Source organism: Canis lupus, chromosome 33 (assembly GCF_048164855.1).
Source record: "Canis lupus baileyi chromosome 33, mCanLup2.hap1, whole genome shotgun sequence".
Taxonomy (NCBI): domain Eukaryota; kingdom Metazoa; phylum Chordata; class Mammalia; order Carnivora; family Canidae; genus Canis; species Canis lupus.
This window is the reverse complement of record NC_132870.1, coordinates 25,574,820-25,590,000: the sequence shown is the minus strand read 5'-3', so window position 1 is coordinate 25,590,000 and position 15,181 is coordinate 25,574,820. Positions and strand designations below refer to the sequence as shown.

The following is a 15,181-nucleotide window of genomic DNA, read 5'->3' as shown; positions in this document are numbered from 1 at the left end:
GAAGAGAGGAGAGGAGAGGAGAAGAGAAGAAAAAGAAGAGAAAGAGAAGAGAGGAGGAAGAGGAGAGAGAGGGAGGGAGAGAAGGATTGAGATTGATTCTGAGATCGGTCAAGCATCACATCCCCAATTTCTTACATTCTGCCATAATCCTATTTAAAAGACCTGGACAACCGGAACACTGATCCGTTTTCCCTTACCTAGGTGATAGGACTTTTTTTTTTTTTTTTTTTTTTTTTAAAGTCTTTCTGGGCTCACCAGGAAAATTATTTAAAAGCCATGCGGTAGGGTGCGAACTAAGAGCATTCTTCAAACAGACGCGACCTTTTCTGGTTCTCGTACTCCTTTCCTCACCCCAGCCAGAAAACCCAGACAAGTTTATTTACACACACAGCCGCACACGCACCCCCCCCCGCACACACACCCCCGCACACGCAGAGAGAGCGCGAGAGCGCGAGAGGCGGAAACGCCCTCTCTCCATCCCTTCCGAACAATTATCTCCGAGAGCAAAAGAAAATAATCAAGGGCCCTGCGTGCCGGGCGGCTGAGCCGGAGAGCCGGGCGCGGGAGGGAGGCGGGGGCGGCCTGCGCCGCGGAGAGGATTCGTGGAGGGGAGCGCCGGCCCGCGTGCGCCTCTTGCTCCCCGTGTAATTTGCAGCCAATCGTCAGTGGGTGTCCGCGTCCCCGCGTCCTGCTCACCTCGGCGCCGAGCGCCCCCGCCCCCGCCCCGCCCCCGCCCCCGGCGCCGCACCCCCTCCTCGCCGGGCTCTCGCGCTCCCCTCCCCCAGCAACCACACACACGCACGCACACACACAAACAGAGAGGGAAGGGGGGAGGGTGAGAGAGAGAGAGAGAGAGAGAGAGAGAGAGAGAGACTCCCCGGCTCCCTCCCTCCCTCGCACACAGCGACTGGAGACGGACGGAGAGCAACGCGCTGGGAGAGGAGAGACCACCGAGAACAGCCCCGCGCTCTCACACATACACTCACACTCGGCTCTTTCCTCTCCCCCCACCTCCTCCTCCTTCCACCCCCACCACTAACACCATCTCCTCCTCCTTCTCTCTGCAACAAGAAAAAAAAAAGCCATTTACAGGTATTTTTTTTTTTGATCCGCATATTTATTTATCCCCCCCCCCCAACAGTTTGTTTACAAGTATTAAAGTTGTAATTGGGAGCTGCCAAGACACATCTGGATTTGTGTTTCTTTGTGTTAGGGGGTGATGTGCAACTAATTAAAGGCAGACTAGCAGCGTCTGCAAATTCTAAGGCTCCCCAAATAAAAAGAGACTGGTAAGTGATTGTTCTTTCTCTTTCTCTGGCTTTTTTTCTCTTAAATGTTTGCTGTCCGTTGGGATTGTAAAAGTAGATTATTAATGCTGGACTCCAGCAATAAAAGGCGTCGCTGTATTAATTTATTAATTAATCTGCACCCGCCCCTCCTCCTGAATGTTAAATATGACCTTTGATCTCTATGTCTCTGGTAGACCAGACATACAATATTAGGCATGTACAGTCACATTGTGTAAAGGCAAAACAGGATCATGAAGTATGGTTGTCTAATTTAGCTTTGGAATAGGACTCTAGTTATTTGTGTGTGTTTTATTTTGTTTTTTAAAGAAAATCCAAACAATAGCTGTGGCTTAGGTACCTTTTTCATGCTCCAGAGATGCATTGATTAAACAATAATGACCTGGATACTGGGCACAATCATTTTCTACAGTTTCTGGTGGCATTAAACCTTGAGGGAGGAAGGGGGAGGTGATGGCAATAAGAAAAGCAAGGAAAGCTTGTGTTTGCAAACAGCACTCTAATACTCTGGAAAAGGGACATTAAATTATTTCTTTATTTGGAACAAGGTCAAAAGACTAAAATACTGATTTTTTTTTTCCCCCTCCACTCAATGTGATAGCTAATGCATGGTTGGCATAACTAGTTTTTACTGAGTAGCAGTTATTATGGTCTTGCACTTACAATGTGATTCGCAGAAACTGAAGCTGTATGCATATTCTTGCTGTGTCTTCCCCCTACCCCCTTCCAAGCATCAAGAATATTTAGCCAGGAGCGTTTTGGGGGCACCCTTTGTATTGCCATCAGACCTCTGAAGGGAGCAGTTTTCCCTAATGCGAAACCACAGAGGTGGTTCCTGAGTGATTAGGGACTTGCTGTGATTGAAAGATGCCTGCTAGCTTCTAATCCAGCCTGGGGTGAGGTTCCTTATCTTGATTTACTTTGCCTAATAGGGATTTGTTTACGTAAACCCCTCTTTTTAGGGCACCTCATCAGCAGGTCTTGAAGTTTTTGCACTTGGAGTTTGGGCATAAATGGTTCATTAATCTAATTATAAGCATAATTACTATAATTGATATCCATTTTCAACTGAATATTTGAGACTGAGACTACTGGGCCCCCATTTAGAATTCCCTGAACTCCACATTCCAGGCCAATCTATGGGCTTCACAAGGTGTCACAAAAAGATACTCTGCCTCCCCCCCCAAAAAAAATCTGGAAACAAAGAAACTGGTTTTTTTAGGTTAATATACACTTTATGTCTTTGCGTTACTTCCTAAAAGGCTGAGATGTACCTCTTCATCTGTGATAAACAACTAAAATACCTCTTCCTAAAGCATAATAATGGCCTGTAAGCAAAGGGATGAATGCAAATACCCACTTAACATTAAACTTTCCTTTTAAAAAGAGCAAAAGGGGAAAAAAAAATCTTTTTAACGGTTATTTCTTCAGGTAAACACCACCTTAAGCGATCTCCTTTCTCCCCCCACCCCTCCAAATTTTGCTCAGTGTAAAAACCAGTGACTATGAAAGATCCTTAAGAAAAAATAAAAAATAAAAAAGTCCCATGCTTTCCTCTTGTCTTGAGAAGAGACAGGAGTCTCCATTAGGAATTATTGGGAATATTCTTACAGGGGCTGCAGGCACTTGCTTTAAAACCGGTGACATTGTTTGTATGGTTTTTTAAAAAAAAAATGTATCTAGTCCATCTTTCTTTTCTTTCTTTTTTCTTTCTTTCTTTTAAACAAGTAGAACACCACCCTCTTACCCCCACCAAGCCCCACCACCAAATGGCTTGTACAATTGAGACCTGTCCTTGGTCCATTGAATTAAGACCCTAACAGAGCCAGCTGTGCTGGGATTCAAACTAATGACCGCAGACACAGAAGGACACTGTGGCAGCTGGTAGTTCTTTTCTCCCTGCCTCTTTAGTTCAGATTGTATGTGGGCAGCCTCTTCGCTCTCAGTTGTATTGTGTTTGCTTACAGTTTATACTCGGATGTATTGTAGACTTTCTCAGTACTTCATTTGCTAATTTCCTGTTCATTTTCCTCATAGGGCCATTGCTGTTTTCTACTTTACAGCATTTGCATGCCCAGGCAGCACTTGTTCACACATTTCATAATGTTTAAATGCCCTCTGCTTATAGGTAGTATCGCCCTCCCACCCCTGATTTGCATGTCTTTAGCACTCCAATTGCCCTCTTCCCTCGGCATTTGTCACCCCCGTCTTTCCTCTTTCCCCGGGTATCCTGGCTATTAATACATTTTCTCTGGAGGGTTATGAGAATAGGGGGGAGGAGCTGTGGTGTGCTGCGAGGAGGGAGGGAGTGGGTTGGGAGCGCGTGTGTGTGTGTGGGGGGGTGGGGGGTGGGGGGGGGAGTCGGGGTGTGTGTGTGGGGGGAGGTCACGTCTTGATGATTGTCATGCAAACGACCTGACGGAGAATGTGGGAGCTCTCGGCGTCTTCGGTGGGGCAGCGAGGGAGGCTGTTTATTTATTTTTAATCTTTTTCCTCGTGCAGCTCGCTGGAATGACTTTCTTTATTTTAGTTGTAACAGTTGGAGGATAATGCTAAGGAAGACGCTGCCTGGGAATTCGCCGTCTGTGGAAATGCGCCCCAGAGAGGAATAAAGCAGTCCTCACCTTGCTCTCCCCGCCCGGACCCACTTTCCCCTCCCGCCTCGGCCCCCACCCCAGCACCACCATCACCCCCTTCCCTCCCCCCCACCTCCCCCCCTTTCCCACCCAGGTGTCGGACCAGGCGGTCCCCACTTCCACCCTGCACCCCTTCTTCCCCCCCTGCACCATGAACACCAATGTCTGCGTGGAGCCCGGGCCGAGCCCGGAGGCCCCGGGCTTGCCCAAGGAGAGCCACCTGCCCGAGGGGGCCCTCAACAGCCTTGTGGATTACAACTCGGAGATGGAGCGCTACCGCTCCTTCGCCACCTCCTTCTACAAGACCAACGGGGGCGCCTTCCCGCAGGCGGCCAAGATCGCGCGCATCACCACCCCCATCTTCCCCAGCAGCGCCGCCGCCGCCGCGGCCGCCGCGCGCATCGGCATGTCCCCCTGGAACTGCGACAACGCGGCCACCGCCGCCGCCGCCACCGCCATGCTCTGGGGCAGCGGCGGGGGCGGGGGCGGCGGCGGGGGCGGCGGCGGCGGCGGCGGCGGCGGGGGCGGCGGGGGCGGCGGCGGGGGCGGCAGGAAATCCTCCTCCGCCGCCGCCTCCTCCTCCGCCTCCTCCGCGGCGATCCTCCCCGCGGGCGGCGGCGGCGGCGGCGGCGGCGGCGGCGGCGGCGGCGGCGGCGGCAGGACCAGCATGCACCACCGAAACGACTCCCAGAGGCTGGGGAAAGCTGGCTGCCCGCCAGAGCCGTCGTTGCAAATGGCAAATACTAATTTCCTCTCCACCTTATCCCCTGAACACTGCAGACCTTTGGCGGGGGAATGCATGAACAAGCTCAAATGCGGCGCTGCTGAAGCAGAGATAATGAATCTCCCCGAGCGCGTGGGGACTTTTTCCGCTATCCCGGCTTTAGGGGGCATCTCATTACCTCCAGGGGTCATCGTCATGACAGCCCTTCACTCCCCCGCAGCAGCCTCAGCAGCCGTCACAGACAGTGCGTTTCAAATTGCCAATCTGGCAGACTGCCCGCAGAATCATTCCTCCTCCTCCTCGTCCTCCTCCGGGGGAGCTAGCGGAGCCAACCCGGCCAAGAAGAAGAGGAAAAGGTGTGGGGTCTGCGTGCCCTGCAAGAGGCTCATCAACTGTGGCGTCTGCAGCAGTTGCAGGAACCGCAAAACGGGACACCAGATCTGCAAATTTAGAAAATGTGAAGAGCTAAAGAAAAAACCTGGCACTTCGCTAGAGGTCAGAGGAGATGATTTCTTGTTTCCCAGTCTCCCCCCCTCCCTCCTCACTCCCCTCTCTTCTCCCCTTCAGGGCTTCTTGTCTGGCTTGAAGATGCAGTACCCCTTTCCCGAAGCTTCATTCAGGCTGTAAGATACAGTTGCAGGTGGTTGCGAGGGCACGGCCTCCCCTCCACCCTCCCCAGCTGCACTTCGCGTGGAACTGGCCTCCAGATGGGGGGTGCGCCCCTCCTTTTTATCTGCGGTGGTAAACTGATGTAATTGGTCTAAAAAATCAGAAGTTTCACATTCAGAATGCTCAGAAATGCCCCTTGGCGGTTTAATATACCTCCTCCCCCTTAGTATTAGTTTTAAAAGCATCTCTGCCCAAAGGATTGGACACATCACATTTCATATACTTTTATTGGCTAAGAGAGACTTATTAATGGCTCAGTTATAACAGTGAGGACACCATTCGTGGCACAGGAGCCTATGTTTCCATTAACACACACACACACACACACACACACACAGTAATCTTGGAAGCTGAAATAAATGGATTCAAAAGGGTGTTCCACCCCCTTCTAGAATAGTTTTTCTCTTCACCATGATAAAAATGTTTCTGTTTCCCATTTTCTGCATATCTGGTATTTTTTGAGAAAGCAGGAGTAATACAGAAAAGCTGAACGCCATGTGCAATTTTTAAGGGGATGTGTCTTAGAATCGAGGAACAAAATTAGTTCATTTCGGGCAGGTGATGATCATTTTATTTAAGAATTGTTTTTGCATAGTTTCACAAGCAGATGATTACTAAAATTTGGTTACCAAAGAATATTTCCTTTGAGCTCTGCGTTTGACAAAGTAACCATTTTGTGATCACAAAATTGTTCTATAAACCAAGCACAGTTTTGATTGATCCCCTAGATGGTCAATCATAGTTTCTTTTTCCTATATGTCCTTAAAACAATGTACCGATTATCACTAAAGTAATTGTTAAATTAGACTTTTTAATTGTGTTAAATGCAAAGTGATGTGTCTGGTGGAAATTTCATATGGTTAACGTGATCAAAACAAAAAGGGGAAAAAATGTACCATCATAGGTGAATGAATTTAGTGGTATGTTTAGCAAAGATATGTGAACAAGTAATCATATGTAGTCCCTTGATAACATTTACAGAGTAGATGACAGGATGTTCATATAAACTTGAGAATGTAGGTGGTGGATTTAGGATATGGGAATCTTCTATGGGCTGGATTATAGAGTGAGACTGGCTCTCACAAGTTATCATCAAGAGGGGCACTTGCACATTCTTTTTAAAAATTGTGAGCACTACTTAAAGGAGTTGTCTTCATGAAGGACTGGTCTTTAAAAGGATAAGAAAGAAGAGTTAAAGAATTTTGTTGCAGGTTTGAACACATAAATGAGATACAGATTTTTTAAAGTTTTATTAGTATACAAAGCAAATGGCATTTTGGGATCCAGGAAAAAAAAAACAGTACTATATTGATATCATTATTGATTATCATCAGTTCCATCAAAATATTACATGTATTCCTCTTTGTAAGAAAACCCATCTCTTTGTCGAAAGTTCGACTTTACTCCAGGGTGGCTTACTACATTTCCATTGGCAGCCCTGCTTAAACAAAGATAATAGCAATTATAAAAATGCAGGTCCATGTATTTTGTTAGGTGGCAAAAACTTGTTTATAGTTTTTGAATTCTGCTTTCTAGATTAAGTTATTGTAATTTACCTTTAGGTCTCTAAGGCCCATAGGAAATTAAAATTCTGTTCATACTAAAATTTCCTGTGAATACCCAGTTGTTAAGGACTAGATGGCATCTATTTTTCCTCTAGAACTATAGTATCTAGAGTTACAGATTTCATGTTGCTGGTAGGCCACTTCTTTAGCTAAACCCACGGCACTGCCTGCATCCCACTTTAGCATATATGTTGGGTAGGACCACTGAGTAATTCTGATTTATTTAGTAAATAACCACTCTGAAGGAGCTTAGCGTGGATACCAATAGGTTTTCTGCACAACTTTCTATACTGATTTATCAGTCTAGACAAACTTCATAAATTTCCCGTTTTTTCCTTCTTTGGATAGTTTTCCCACAAACTTGTGATGTTTAAATTCTTTAGACATTTTGATCTCATATGACCCTGTAGTATTTCCTTTTTTTTTTTTTTTTAATCCGAGTGCATAAAGGTTTTGTTGATCTTCAGAAAATGGAGTGTAGGTAAGAAAGGGAAACAAATTTCTCTCTTTGTAGAGCTCTCTGACGATGTTTTCCTAACTATAGTACCCCTTCCTACCAGAGAATGGGTCATGGCTCAAGGCTAAGATTGTCAGTGGAGTGTTACTTGGCAGGAAGAAAAAGTTTGAGGGGGGAGCTGTTTTGTTTCATTTTTTTTTTAATTGGCTAAGATTCTAGCTAGATTATTTTAAAAAGGCAGTGGCAGCCTTAAGCACATGTGTATCCACACAGTTTTGGCTGTAGGGAAGCAGCTGGATGCATGTCAGAGTGACGGGGTTTACATGACTGAACCAAAGCTGGAACACTGTTTGCTGGTCGGTGAAAAGTCCCCTGCTGACCTGCCTCCCTCTCTAATTTGGTTCCTGTAAGTTATCATCATCTGTGGAGATGTTTTAGAGATTGGATAGACTCCCTCACTGAGGATAATGATTTGAGGATTCATTATGGATATTACCTGTGGACTTCAGGTTTAAGTTCAGGAGCTAATATTTGTTGGCTTTAAATTATGGACACCAATGAATATTTGGATCGTAATCACTAGTTACATTCTTATTTATCATTTCAAACCTCATGTGTCCTTCTTCCCTTTGACTTATTCTCATCCCAAAGGCTGGAGGCTTAATCAGATTTTCAGGGTGAGTAAACTGAAATTAAGACAGACTCACATGGATGTGTTGGGATTCTTGCCCACATTTTTTTTTTTTTTGAAGCCTCCCCTCTGGCAGTCCTTTTAAAACAGGCTTACTTATTTTCAAATTTTCCTGCTTAGTCTCATGTTAAGAGCATCTTAATGCCTTGGAAATATGTTTATAAAATCACCCCCCTGGTAATATTCCATGAGATAACAGTACACATAAAACAAATTTAGTTTTTCTGTGATACTGTGCACTGCGTATTTGCATGTAACACTGTTCATTTAGTCATTTTTACTACATTAAAAAACTCACTAATTATTCAAAGCAGTTATTACAAATACTGCATGACCTTTCTGCAAAAAAACTTATCTTAAAAACTTGCATCCTAAATGATCAATATTAAGTGGAGAGATTTTAATAAACATGTGATTATGCATTATGATAATAAGTTACATAAAGGCAGTTTGTCTCATGCAAAGGTAATCAATCCTTCAGTTTTCATATTCACAGCAGTTACATTTCTGATATGAAGATCTAACTTTTAAAAATATCCCCACCCGATATGGCTCAAGGGATAGAATCATCCCACGGGCAACCCCAGCCTCTTAGTCTCTGAACATTGTTCAGGTGACATGATTGATCTCTGTGGGACAGCATTAGAGACCACACAGATCTGGTTTCTCTCCCATTAGCTGATTTATGGAATTACATTAGTAAGCAGCACCTCAGGAGGTTTCCCTGCCCCCACCCTTGGCTCTCGGCTCTAAGTTACACACTGCCATCACAAGCTGGAGGAGGGCCTTGAAAAGGATACCCTATAGTGAAGAGACTGTAGTGAAGAGAAAACTGGAGCCTCAAGAGAACGGACAATTTTAATTTCTTTCTTTTCTTTTCACACTTTTCTCTCATTTAAAATATTTATCTATTGAATATACAGGCCAACAAGTTAGGTTGATCTTCTAAGGGGTTTGGTGGAAAACACCCAAATATTGCCCCAAACTTGATAACTTGATTTCTTGAAGACTATTTTAGGTTTTAAGTTCTTAGCTATTGAGTTCTAAGACCCCACCACCACACAAAGGGCAATCGTAAAATTCTGGACGAAGCATTGTCTTCAGGGAAGATGATACTTGCTTCCTGAAGAAATTTATTTGTAGACTGTATGTAAAATAGGTGTGTCCTTCAAACTCAGAATCCATATAGTTAAATAATGAAACCAGTCAATAATTGAAAATGTTATAAGTTTTTGAAGTTAGGTGACTTAAAAAAATGTATTGGTAAACACAGATGTTTCATATCTTAAATTGAAACATCCACCAGTTTGTCATTTTATATCATGAAAGAATGAGTTCTCAAATTTTAGTAAAATCGACAACATGCCACTATAAAAATGTAAATTTTTGTTTCATTCTCAAAATGCAAATATGACTATCAAAGGGAAAGAGGAAAGTTCTCAATCAATTCAAACAAAATGATAGTACATTAACACTAGAGTGTAATAAAGAGCTAATGTAGGAAAAAAGCTCCTGAATTTCATAAACGATAAGAAAAAACTTCAGAAAAGTTTAGCCTTGACTAAAGCCAAGTAGATTTGCTGTCAAGGCATCAAACTGTAATACAAGTCCAGCGAGACTTTCCTTCTATCACTAGATCTAATACAAAGTAGTCAAAGAAAGTTGTTTTATTTAAAAGGACCATACATTTGTAATACTTCCTAAATGAAAATACTACCCCCACCCATGCAAATATCATGTAAATTATAAGAAATCTTTTACATGGCAATTAAGAGTAGTAAAATAAAAGTAATTAAAATCCATATATAAGTTATCCTCTAAGAATATTTGAAATTCAACTGTCATGAAACAAAATACAAACGAATAAGCAATCAGAAAACCAGTCAGAACAAATCAACAGGAACAACTTTTAGACTAATAAGATAAAAATATCATACATTTTAAATGAGAATAAAAAGTTATCTAATGATTAAGAAAATAAACATTACTTGATTTTTAGACTTTTTGCTGAATTGATGATTGAAGTACTGCTGCCTACCTTGGTTAGTCCCTTGTTTTCCTTAGTGAACAGTTAGGGGTTTTGTATAGTCAGCCTTACAGGTTGGCAAATACAAAACAAATTAATAAACTAGTCTCTAAGACTGTAACTGGAAAGAAGTGGAAGCAGGGTGGGCATTTCATCTCCATTGGCTCTAGTTTGGCAGGTTGGAGACTGAAGATCTATTGGGGAGAGGGGGCAGGGTTGTGAACCTGGTATATTCTTTCTGGATACACAAGTAAAACATACAATTATTTAATTTGGTAAAAAAAAGTGTTTTAAAAAACTCTCTTGAAGTTGTTGATGCTTAGAATTGTTCGAACTCACTTGGTTAGATTGTCTGAATACATTTTTTCATTTTTACCAGAAAACAGCTCACTTTTAAATTTTGCTTTGAAAAAGCATAATAAAATGTCCCACTATCCAGTAAATTTCATGAGAGTGGATATGCTTACCATTTTTTACATGTATTTTTCCTTACATTTTACAAAATGTTAAACTAATGTATTCATCACATAAAAATATCTAATCAAATTAAGAGGTTAAATTCAATATTTATTGAAAGGAAGGCCCACATAAATATCTAAGTTGGATAAAAGACTACTTCTCTTTTAGTTTTCCTTTATTTTTAAGTTAATCTTTAAAAAGCAAAAATGAACCCAAAATAATGGTAAATTTTTTCATTTGTATGTGTGATTTTCAGTCACTGAGTAAAATGTAGATAATCTTGGTTGGGGATGTAGAACACCCCAGAAAATACCACTTTCTACAAAAATTTATTTTCAAGAATATTTTTTGTTGTAATCAGTGTATATTTTGAAGATTCTGCAGATGCATTGATTTTGTTCGTTGTGTTGCGGGGCTTCTGCTCATTCTTAACAGTTTTTCATCTGACATTATCCTATTGTCCTTAAGAGTTTCAAAATATTTGGGGCAGGGGCACAGGGATGGTTTATCCTTCAGTCATATCTTGTTCCATCACATACAAACACCTGTCCTGATATTGAATTATTCTGCACGGTAATCGAAAAGCCTCCCTCCATTCAGCATCATATGTTTTCTGTTGTTTATTGAGTTATGTTGCACCATACTTCAGATGCGACAGCCATTTAATAATGTTGAAGACTTAGCTCTGCAGGGGCTAAAAGGATCCCAGCAGGCTTGTTAACTTCTACTCTAAAACATTATGAGAAATATTTTTTTCCTCTGTGAAACTTCGGGGCTTTCTCTTAATTTATTTTAACAGCATAAGAATCCAAAGCCAGGTATGAGAGTGAGCCTGTTAAATTTTTCTGTTTTTCTTTTTCTTGATATTTAATGCACTTATCTCCCATTACATTTCTTAAAAACAAATGGCAAAGCAAAAATTACTTTTTCAAAGAAGTAATACTAAAAAATGTATTTCTTTGGCTGATATAAAACCAAATATAAATTGTATTAGGAAAGCATACTGTTAGTTTCTCAGCTTTTCACTTCTTTTATAGTTAAAAATTATATTTGGGCCATACGGCCACATTTAGATGATAGGTTATGGGAAGAGCCAATAGTATCAGGTAACTTACAGTTGAAATTAGCCACATCAGTGTAACTTCTCTGAAGCTTGTTTCCTCATCTGTAGAATGGGGATAATAGTATCCAGTAGCTTACAACTTTTTTTTTTAAGATTTTATTTATTTGTTCATGATAGACATAGAGAGAGAGAGAAGCAGAGACACAGGCAGAGGGAGAAGCAGGCTCCATGCAGGGAGCCTGATGCGGGACTGGATCCCTGGACTCCAGGATCACGCCCTAGGCTGAAGGCAGGCACTAAACCGCTGAGCCACCCAGGGATCCCAAGCTTACAACTTTTTGATGCTGTATATAGGTTAGTGTACTTTGCGTAATAAAAAATGCTGTATAAGTTTTCATTCCTATGTTAAAGTCCTCAGTGAAAAGTAGAGACTGAGATAGCCAGCTATGTTTACAGATAATTCCGTACATCAACATGTTGCTTATAGTTTTCAGAAATTAAAGCCCAGGTTGACTATGTTATGGCTTGTGTTTTCTGAATTTTTGCTTTAATCATCCACTTCACCAAACATCTGGCTTGATTTCACTTGGAAAGAGATAAACCTGATAAACAAGTTTTCCTTGTTCTTGCGTCTCAAATGCCTAGGAGAACACAAATAACCTAGTCAATTCCATCTGTGTGGTGAGCCAGGTTAAATAAATCAGTGCTCTTCTTCCTTACCAAAGGCACACCACTGCCATTAATTTCTATAACTTTTGAGAGAGGGAGAGAGAGACTGACCTTAACACAATGCCTTTGTTTGGCTACTATTTTCTTTATTTGGACAGACACAGTTGGGAGCTATACTAAGTGTGAATTAATTTAAGAAAATCATTGGAAGAAAGAAGAAAGAAATGGTTAAATACTTGTGAATTCTAGTTGGAGGATATGTTTAATTAATATTGGAAAATTTTAGAGTTACTTTTGTTTTGGGAGATAGTTGTGTGGGGGAATAAAACAAGTGGATACACGTTTTGAGATACAAAGTAAAGTATACAGAACTTTCTTTTTTTCCTGTTTAAAGAGGAGAAAGTATTTATGAAATGAAGAGAGTCATGAACAATAATAGAAAAGGCTGATGGTTTTTTGGGAGAAAACAGTGATAAGCCCTAAAAGACTTGGAATGCTAATCCAGAAAGCATTAAAAACTGAGGAAGGAATATTCAAGTCAGGATACAATCCAGTATCTAGAAGGAACTTTGTCAAGACAGGATATGGATGTCTGCTTTCCTTCAGCAGTTATAGAAGTTTTGCGGAGAGTGGAAACTATAAAAAGAGGGAAGATAATATTTTTATGACTTCACTCAATATATTTGGTTTGAGAGTCATAGCTAAAGCTCAAGTTCAGTGGAGTGGCAGCTGAATCAGAGACAGGGAAAACAGATTGTGTTATAGCTGATGTTATTATTTTTACTTATGTCTTTGAAACATTTGGTAGAATAATTCCAAAGTGTAACTAAAAGAGAATGCTTCCAAGATGGGTGGAAAATGGGATCCCATTTGGATCTCCTCTGTATCTAAATTCATACTTTAGAGGACATTCTGGAGAATGTGCACAAGTGTCAAACTGGGGAAAACTCTGCTGAAAGTGCTGTTTCTTGCTCAAGGACTTAAAGAAACAAAAACCTGGATTGGTAGAATCAAAAGGATAGAGATGTAGGGTGGCAAGGGGGGAAAGGGACAAATGTTTATAGATCACAAAGACTCATTGGCATTTCTGTGCATTTCAGCCAATTTGGCAAATTCCAGAGAAGATATATTTGCTCCAAACCCTTACAGATTGAAAAGAGATGAAATACGTTTTAAAAGAAAGATAGACTATAAATTTAATTGTGTGGAAATGATGATTATGGGTGCTGGTGAATCAGTGGCAGGAAAGTAATTGTCTCTGCTGGGGAAAGATTGGTCTATGGGAAGTGTTCTCACGTGTAGGTTAAATGAGTTAAAACCAGTGATGGTTTTAATGGAATCAAGAATAAGGAAAAGAGCTAAAATTCTCAGTTGTATGTAGATGGATGAGAAGTGAGAAGATGTGGGATCTTCTAGTAAACATTAAATACTTTGTGTGCCCTAATTTTCACCCGTGAAAAATAAAATCGAGAACATCGGCCTTTTCTGTGTCAAAGGAAATACATATTGGATCTTTTATGTAAGGCTGCTATATAGAGTTACATTCATTATGAAGTGGAGTGGTTTTTGGATTTTCCTCATGTGATTCTCTTCACATGAGTGTGTTATTTCTGTGGCGTGGAGCTGTGTTTTTCAAACTGCAGGTGACAGAACATTAGTGGTCCATGTGTTGGCTTGCCATGAGGATTTTTAAAAAGTAGAACAGAACAGAGTGGAACATAAAATATATGATTGCAGTACATATAGTAAGAGTACATATTGTTAAACTTCTGTTTCAGTTTGTATGTATACATAAATGTATGTGTATGCATGTACTAGGCTGCTATGTAAAATGTATTTCTAAGTGTTGGTTGCAGTCAAAAAAGTTTGAAAAACACTAGTTTAGTGACAGCACCAACACCATTGAACAAGTCTGTAGTGAGGAAAGAAATTATATTTGTAAATGGAACAATGGTAACAAGATAAAGAGTAAAATTTAAATGTATTTCTATCAATAGCGTGTCTTTACTTCTCCTAGGCAGGTCTCTACCTCTGCTGTATATTCATGAATCCATGGTATGTTACTGAGCACATAGTAAGCCCTTGATCAATTCAATCCAATTTGATAGATCTTTAGGTAGGAACTATTATTTTCTAAGATTTGTGGTTAAGTGCTGTGGATGTGGATATACAATACACATATGTTTACACAAACAGAGACAGACACTTGTTTAAGGAACTTAAACTTTTCATTTCTGCCTTTTGCAACACCTACCTAAATCTCTAACTCTGCATCTTAGTCCTTCATCCAAGATACTTAGTTCTCTGCTTACATTTTTAACTTTCAGTCCAAGAAGTGGACACATTTAAAATAAAATAATTGAATCAAAGCAATATAATTGCTCTGTAAACAATCTCATACCTTGGGATTCCTTGATGCATCCTTGGCTTAGTTCTTCCTCAGGCCTAGGTAAGAAATACAGATTACTATTTGTGATCTCTACCTGGTTTCCTCAGGTGGTTGTATGGTATAGAATTAAATTTTCTATTAATAGAATTTTTCGAGGATTAAGAAAAAAAAGGATACTTGCTTTGTATATTTGAACATACTGAGACTCTACAGTATGATTTGTTATTTCAAGTATATTTTACAGAGTAGTGGAAATCGTTGTTTGACCTGAATAAGAAAGAAGGAAGGGAGGGAGAGAGGAAAGGTAGGCAAAGTATAGTGTTACAGATACAAGGGAAACCAGAAAGGAGCACATTGGTAGAAAGGATTGTCATGTGCAAGGTCATCCTCTTGAGTCTGGTTTAAGTAAGAAATTGGTAGAAACAGTTAATGTCTCAAAATTTTTGGCAAGATGCCATGAGTCTGGGCTTAGACCCACTAGAACTTTTCAACATCGTTTCTTTTAATTTACCATAGCGGAAAAAAT

The 15,181-nt window shown here is 40.9% G+C and overlaps 1 protein-coding gene across 2 annotated transcripts in view; it reads left to right on the top strand.

Moving 5' to 3' along the window:
* Positions 1–774: 774 nt before the first annotated feature.
* CXXC4 (CXXC finger protein 4) overlaps positions 775–15,181 on the top strand; it is a 35,381-nt gene continuing 20,974 nt past the window's right edge. Inside the window, exons 1-3 of one of the 2 annotated variants that reach the window (XM_072810761.1) lie at positions 775–1,092; positions 1,214–1,289; positions 3,838–5,162. In XM_072810761.1, the coding sequence (XP_072666862.1) occupies positions 4,095–5,162 (1,068 nt within the window). In that variant the 5' untranslated portion in view covers positions 775–1,092; positions 1,214–1,289; positions 3,838–4,094. The remainder of the gene's footprint in view (positions 1,093–1,213; positions 1,290–3,837; positions 5,163–15,181) is intronic. The other variant, XM_072810762.1, reaches the window with a different exon arrangement.